This window comes from Oncorhynchus masou, chromosome 9, assembly GCF_036934945.1.
Source record: "Oncorhynchus masou masou isolate Uvic2021 chromosome 9, UVic_Omas_1.1, whole genome shotgun sequence".
Lineage (NCBI taxonomy): Eukaryota > Metazoa > Chordata > Actinopteri > Salmoniformes > Salmonidae > Oncorhynchus > Oncorhynchus masou.
The window spans coordinates 57,676,940-57,685,300 of record NC_088220.1 but is presented as its reverse complement, the minus strand read 5'-3'; the positions used below and the strand labels follow the sequence as shown (position 1 = coordinate 57,685,300).

The 8,361-nt window shown below is 40.2% G+C and overlaps 1 protein-coding gene across 2 annotated transcripts; it reads left to right on the top strand.

The window, feature by feature from the left end:
- Positions 1 to 284: 284 nt before the first annotated feature.
- Positions 285 to 8,012, top strand: LOC135545262 (POU domain class 2-associating factor 1). 2 transcript variants are annotated; one of them, XM_064972891.1, is made up of 5 exons: positions 285 to 375; positions 4,288 to 4,415; positions 5,896 to 5,938; positions 6,119 to 6,333; positions 6,503 to 8,012. In XM_064972891.1, exons 1-5 carry the CDS (start codon positions 360 to 362, stop codon positions 6,833 to 6,835), a joined length of 735 nt encoding a protein of 244 aa, XP_064828963.1. In that variant the 5' UTR covers positions 285 to 359; the 3' UTR covers positions 6,836 to 8,012. The 2 variants fall into 2 exon arrangements, with proteins under 2 accessions (XP_064828963.1, XP_064828962.1); XM_064972890.1 differs by having other exon boundaries at positions 6,044 to 6,333.
- The last annotated feature ends 349 nt before the right edge of the window (positions 8,013 to 8,361 follow it).

Genomic DNA, 8,361 nt, shown 5'->3' with positions numbered 1-8,361 from the left:
ATTTGAATTGTGTGGATCATTTTTTTAAATATCGCAAATTCCTTAGTCCTTATATTGGTACCATTCAAGTCATTTACTGGATCTTTGTGGACACTGACAGCCGTGTTCAGAGTGTAAAAGAGTGCAGTAGTCAAGCTCTCAGTCAATGTCAGTGGAACGTTGGTGACACTGGGACCACTCAGGGAAACCTGTGGTTGGAAGAGATGTGACATCACTTGAGGTTTTGTAGCGGCTGTTATAAAGCAAGTCACTGAAGCCCATCACTCACTATGGTTCTGTGTCAAACTCACATCCTATTAAGAAAAGTCAACCAATTCAACAAATTACTCAGAGCTTGAGATATCTGAAAGCCATAGAGCATGCACTGGAAGAAATGTAAGTACATGATCCTTTTAAAAATTGAATCTAAATAGAAATTAGAAACGTTGACACAAACGTTGTGCTATGTTCCAAAACATTATGTGATCAAACATTGCCAAACAGAATCATTTAGATTTTTGACTATGGTATGCCAACATCTTATTGCAGGGACAGTAATAGCAGATGACTCGGTGTCAAGTAGCCTACCTCCTCCAACTAACCAGTCATTCTACAATATGTACTGTAAGGGGTTGCTGTGGAAATGTCCATATGATTACTACAAGACAACAACACTGAAAACTATGGCACGTGGATTAGTATTTTGCACATTGTCATTGAGGGTCAGGCTCAGTTGGGGTCAGAGGTTGAGGGTCGTAATTGATACATCATCCCTTACAGAAAAAGGATTTACTATTCAGTATTCAGTAAACCGTTCAAGTTGTGTGGCGACATGTTTCAGGCCAGTCTTGATGGATAGTTTCCTCCAAGCCTCGTCACCTTTTTTCACCCGAGTGTCATGGTTAAGATGATTTACAGTGTTTGTTTTTTTTACTTAGAAAGTCGTTATAAAGCAACAACACACGAGGAGCCGTAAGACTTAGTCCAACATAAAAGGAATAGAAGATTAGGTCTTTGTTTGGACAGAGGGATTTTTACATTCATTAATCTGCGACAGGGATGGTGTTAAAGTAGCTCTTTGAACCAAATCCTAACTTGCAATCCACAATTTTAACCAGAGTAACTTTCTACTTCAGCATATCGACATGCAGTGAAAGGTCTGAAAGTAGTGCTGTCATCACTGGAGAAAGTTTTATGTTTGGAAAGAGGAAGACAATCATTTGGAGGTTGGCTATAATCTTGATATGCAAAACGGCCCAAACATCACACCACTGTAAAACATCACAGCTGCATTGCTTCCTCTTTTGTACAGCTTGGAATCTTGTGTGTGTCTAAGTGCGTTCGGCGTGCGCGTGTGCGTGTCATTGTGTTTATGAAGACGAGGACTGAATTCGTCATTCTTTTTCAAGTTCTCTTCGATCTTCATGTGTTTCATGTCAGTTAAATACGTAGTTTGAACTGCTCATTTTCATACTAAATGTGGACACCGCCTTCAACATAATTCCCTCACACTCGCTCAAACGAATTTCCATTTGTACAGCTTCTGGTTGCTCCAGTTACATTGAGAGTTTATATTCACCCATAGGTAGTGGAATAGAATAATGCATTATAGAAAATAAAAATACTAAGATCCTCGAAAAAAAAGAAACATTTTATTCAGTTTCATAGTGTTGTAGCTCATGCTTTACCTTCCATTGACTGGTTGTAACGGTATGACCTCTGAGTAATCCTTTTGTGCTCTAGCTTCCTTTCCCACTGACATGCATGTTATACATGTGGTTACTGCTTGTCAGAGTCTACAGCTTTCTCAGAGGCTGCACGAGGGCTGCCTGCCTGCAGTACAGACACACTTAGTGTAATTAAAGGGATAGTTGACATTTTAAGATTGTGCTCATCTTTTGACTTGCCTAAAGTTTTACTGTAAGTTCATTAGCTGGTTATTTAATAACGTGTCATTGTTTGGATGAAACAACAACTTCTTACTGTAGTTAAGTTGAAAAAAAGGTACAATTCAGAAATATGACGTTGTTTCAGAATATTTAGGAACGTTAGCTGGCTAACTCATTGATCCTGCTCCAGGTGAAATAACACATTCAGAATAATCTACTACACTGGGAGGAGTTACAGTCTTTTGCACCACAGCAATTTAAGTGTAAATGTAGGAGGACATTTAGTGCAGCGTTGATGGGCTCATTGAGTGATATGTAGGAATGGGGGCTGTACTGTACATTACAGGGGGAAAAGCATTCTTTGCAAGTTCAAGGATAAGAAGTCAAGCGGCACCACCTTATTTTCAATGAAGCTTTGTGAAATATAGCACAATCTATTTGCTAGAGATAAGACGAAAGGATCATTTACTGTAAGGACAGACAATGGCGCCGTTTTTCAAATCCTTTACGACGAAACCGTTGTCCAACCAATTAATTTTGTCTGGTTGATTTTTTTAAGTCATTTAAAAAAGGCTTATTTGTGATCAACAAAGGGAAAAGCAGGCTGTTTTCCCCCCACAACGGTACACTTCAAGGTGAATTTCCAGTACATTTTTGATCGAGTGAGCCAGAGTGGCTGCTGACATTAATTACTAGGCCACAACATTCCACACCTCAGTATGCAAACAATGGTCCAGCCACCCCGGTTTTCCTTGGAAGTCCCTTATCTCAGTTGTTGGCCATGTGACAACATATTAGTTACTCTCGATGGCTCAGGAGCGCACATACGCACACACACATGCACACACACTTTCACCTCAGGGCTGTAATGTCTGCTAGTAATTGGGCCTTATAGAGTTGAATAATAATGTGAAGGTCATTTAAAGTTGTTATTTGGGTAGAAAGTTCAATCAGCTGACTGTTCCATTGCTGGGGGGAGGGGGTAAATCAATCTGATATAGATTTAGATCTGGAGAGGAAAGTGGCAGGACTCACTCCAGCTAACAACACAGCCAGATCTGAGCCAGAACGCCAGTATCTGAAACCATAGGGCCTCTACCTCTGCATTGTAGATCATCATCAGTCTCTAGACACCTGACAACAGAAACCGGTTCCCACGATTTCACACACCTTGGTCACACACGTGCACAGACAAGCAGTGTCTTATTGTATGTGACAGTCATTTTTAAAGACAGAGTTTTTTATAAAAATATTAAAACCTGGTGAAATGTATAAGTCAAATACACAATATGATATTCCTTTCCTTAGTCAACCAAATTTGTATTAAATAAGGAACATTTCTATGGACCAATTTCATGAGCCTAAAGACCATGATTTCTCCCTCACTAAAATATAAGCAATTGAGTTCATCTGCAGATGCCTTACCTTAGTTGAGTGATTAATTGATTAATTCAGTCACTGAGAAAGAACAGGGAGTTTGTCCGATAGTGAGTCAAGGTTATAATCAATGTGCATTAAATATCTACTGGCACATATCATTAAGAGAAGATGATTCATTCATAAAAAAATTCATTAAGTGGGAGATGACAAAGGTAATAGAAGTGAACTGGTAGCAATTCAACTTCCAAAATATCCTTTTCAACAATGACAACAAAGCTGCTGAAAATGTACATCTCGCAAGTATTTTTCATTCACGCTTAGTTATAAACTTCTGAATGCGTTGTCATTAACGACATGTCTATGGTAAAATGCCTCCCTCTATTTGAATGTATCAACATGAAATTATCTATAGCCTACTCTAGTCTATCAAATTGACAAATAATTTGTCTGTAAAAAGATGACAGTTTATATAGCATGTGAGTATGTGCTGTTCTCATGTTGTTGAAAAGATTTGTTTCACAATAGAAGTGTGTTTCAAATTCCAACTTGGTCCCCACACTCAGGTCCAGTTTCATTTCAAGCTAGAACTTGCAGAATGTCCGAGGTGTTTCGGTCTCTCTTAGTGCCTACAGACATAAGATTGCTGGGTGTAGCACACTTGAGCTTGAGGTTCTTCTTTTGTTTCTCTTATGTTCCTTCCTGTCCACATATGCAATCAGAACCACTATCGGTGGTGCAAATCACATCTATGATACCTCTTCTTAAAGAGTTTTCACAGAACCTTCTGCTTCTGTGGGTGCTCTCGAGCCAAAAGCTGTCTCCTAAATGGACAGAAATATTGTCTTGAAATGACCTCAGGACAGAAAGGGACACACCTCCCTACCACAACCATGAGGCAAACAATAAGCAACTGAACCTCCTTGTTACATCTTTAAAGAGCAATCAATGAATAATAGAGTTCTGTAGTTGCAGACTTAACCCTTACGAACACAGATATAAGCTAACTGCCAGTTTCTCCTTTCTGTGATTGGCTCTATAGCTCCTTCCTCAGGGCAGCCTGATGAAAAGCCATACCAAGGAGTGCGAGTCCGAGACCCAGTCAAAGAGTTGCTGAGGAGGAAACGAGGACTGCTTCTCCACAATGCCAAAACAGTGCCCCCTAGAGCGGTGAGGGAAATATAACAAGAACTATGAAATGAGTGTGAGCCTGTCATCCTATAATTGAGAATTGAACAAGACAGAGTAGGAGACAAAAGAGAACAGAGACCAAGTCAGCGAAGCCACAGGAATGCCATTTGAAACATTTTCAATAAGTGTCAACCTAAATTGTCAACCTAAGGCGTCAACCAGAATCTTTAGCATTTTTTCTTGTCTTTACAAAATGTCCTAAAAACAAGAGAGAAGACCTTTCGTTGGGCTGGACATGCACAACGTCAACGGAAAGGAGCCTAGAGAAGATTAGATCAGATTCCACGGCAGGGTAGATAAAGGGGATTTTATCCTTATTTAATACAGGTGTTTTTCCATGACAGTTACAACATGGCTGCAGGGCTGGGCACAGGGCCTATGCAAATCAACTCAGCCCAGCCGTGCCAAGGAGCCCTCTTACCAACCTATGAATTACCTCTGACAACACACAACACACACACAGTAAGGCATTCTCAACACTACACTCCAAACACGCAGGCCCTGATGAGATGGAAAGGTAGAGGGCCTGTTAAAAAAATAAGGGATAACCAACTAAATGGACTGTATTACTTGATTGTCTGTAATCTCAGAGGTACTTGATAGTCTAAAAACAGAGGTTCTCAGAGGTTCAGGGAAAGGTTCAGCAGATCAGTAGAAGAAGTTGGACTGAGTTCAGTTTTTTTACTAAATGTGTAGTATTTGTCTTTAAAAGAAGATAAACGCAAAATTAGGTTAAAGATGAATATGTCATAGAAAATATGACACACCTTTTGCAACAACAATTAAGCAGTAATTCATGAGGGGGTGTGGTATATCAGCCAATCAGCATTCAGGTCTCTAACCACCCAGTTTATAATACACAATATACAATGTAGTTCTCCAGCTTGGCAAGTGAATGTGCATGCCTGGATTAAATTTAAATGTCTCCTGTTCTAGAACTCTCCTGCCATTCCACTGTTTCCTTCCAACTTCCATATAAGTCTCACACACACACACACACACACACACACACACACACACACACACACACACACACACACACACACACACACACACACACACACACACACACACACACACACACACACACACACACACATACACACACACACACACACACACACACGCACACCAATGGTTATAATTGACTCATTATTGGAGTCTGAAGTAATAAAAGTTAATGCATTGTTCTACACTCACAGAGTTTAGGAGCATGACCTTATAAGCCAGTGGTTTTGTAGCTACTGTTTAAATGATGTTGGCATTTAAAAAGATTCAGATCACTCACCACATGTACACCTGGGGTTTACCATTGGTAATGTACATACAGCATTTGATTGTAAAATCCTACGCTTTACAGCTCAAATACCATTGTAAGTCAGCTTGAATACTAAAGGCTTTTGGAGTTAATTTAGATTCCTTTCCTTCAGGTAGATTTATCATTATATATTTTTCACAGGTTGGGGTACTAAACAACAACTTGCCTTCATATGCACAGCGTGGTAAGTGAATTGGAGTATATATTCCCATCATTACTTTGGATGATCAGTTTAAAGCTGTATGTTACTATTGGCTACTAGTGCTAACCCATTATGATATCCACATAGGGACTTCCGGGTTTGAAGTGGCTAGTAGCCTATCCAGTGACTCCTCCACAGTCAATGATGTCGGCCTCTGTGCAGGTTGGATAGCCCAGCCTGCAGCTACTGCTCTCCAGCCCATGAACCATTGGTCTTACCCAGAGTACCTCCAGCAGCATGACCCCATCACCTCAACCACCACCACCCTGCCCCTCACCACTGACACGTACATGCAGCCCATGTGTCCCAGCTACACCGTGGTGGGCCCATCCTCCATGCTCACCTACACACACACGCCTCTCTTTACCAACTTCGGGGTGAGTGAAAGAGCAACAAATCTTTATCATGTGCCAACTGAATAAAGCGTAAACTCTGTAAACATTGCATCTTGTCCACAGAGCATAGGGCAATACACATTTACCTGTACAAACAAGTTGTAACACAACTGGGTTTTGACTACTAACACATCCACTGTTGTTGGTCCAGACCCTAGCACCAACATCCACAGCCCTACCACAAGTGGACCTCCAGGACTCGGTGCTGACTTATATCCCGTGGGCCCAGCCGCTAACCACCATCCCTTCATCAGGTGTGCAGTTTGCCTCTCACCCTGCCACTCTGGCTGGGTCTCAGCTGCTTCCGATGTCCATGCCAGTGACCCCCACCATGCCCCAGCAGGACCCTCAGCCCCAGCCCATGGAGCAGCACCCTGCTGGGGATGAAGAACCCAACCCTCTGGAGAAACTTCTGGAGGACCAAGATCAGGATGACAAATACACATATGTGAACAGTTCCTCAATCTTCATCCCCGGTGTCTAAGATATATCAGTGTTCCAGCCAGTCGTAAGCATTAATGAAATGCTTACACAATGCTTATGAATGTGTTATGTAGGTACCCATTATATTTCTATTGCTCAGAATTCAGGTTAATATAGAGTATGTTTGTAGTTATACTATCCTTTATGTTGTAATGTACATTTAAGTACTGTGAATTGCTTTTTTCATGATGAAAAAGGGAACAGTGTAGTTTTACTAGTTCTAATATTTACTGAACAAATGTTTTGCTGAAAAATAACTGCTGCCATGTATTATAGATGCTTTAACTGAAAGACAGGCCTTGATTGATATGTCCCGAATCATGCTAAAAGTTTAAATGTATTTTTTATTTAAATTACTTGTAAGGTCTTTATTTATTTTAAGTACCTAATTTCTGACAGCCATAATCGAATACAGTTGTTTTAAAAGTAGTTACTCTTGAGATGTCTATTCAAATATTTGAAATAATTTCCTAAAGTCATTCAATTTTTAAATCAACCCGTGATGAAAAAGGGAACAGTTTTGTAGTTTTACTAGTTCTAATATTTACTAAACAAATACTTTCCTGAAAAATAACTGCTGTCATAAAATAACTGCTCTCATGTACTATAGATACTATAACTGAAAGGCAGTTAAATCAACCCATATCTGTATTTATCCAGGGTCTGCTTTGAAGAGTATTTGGCATAACACATGCAAACCTCCTCTCATTTCCTGTTGCCTTGCTCTCTCTTGCTGTTATTTTTTGAAGCAGAAGTTGGAAGTTATGGCTGTCAGTTGACTATGGTACAGAAGTGGGAAAGCCCATGGTTCTCTGTTTATCTGGCTGTCCCATCAGTGTCTCCACTGTAGGGTCCCCTCCTCCGAATCCGACAGGGCTCTGCAACCCACCTGCCACACCCACCTGAAGCACACCAACTACTGCAGGTTTGAGGTCCAGCAAGACTGTGCGCTTGTGTTCTTTCAGTTTATTGGTTTAAGTTTGGAGAAATGTTGCATACAGAAGTGTTATGTGTGGTATGTTAAATGTAAAGAAATAAATGAAAAAGCCATGTAACATTACAGTATTTAGAAATCCTGAAGCGTGTGAGGCTTCAAAATGTTTTATGTCAAACATATTATGTCAATAATTGTCAAACCTCTACTGTTTCTGTTTCTGTTTAATTAAAGTTCACTTATAAATTCATTTTAATGCCATGACTCAATGTATCTTGAATGGGATGCGAATACATCTCAGAGTGGACAGAGCTGACAGTTCTCCGGCCTCATAGGATAGGCACTGAATACAACTATTCCAGAACATTATGATTTTCAGTTGAGGATAAAACAGAAAATGACATCTTTATCTTATCCGAATGATGTACGAAATGAAACACAGCTAGCAGTGGGCATAATAACAGTTTTGAAACTTGAAATAAATCATCAAGGGAACCACAATCAGTCTTATCTGTCAAAGGAAAAATAGATTTTGCACATCTTGAAAATCGATCGCCAATGACAACGTGCTCCATCAGGCCATCAACCTCTTA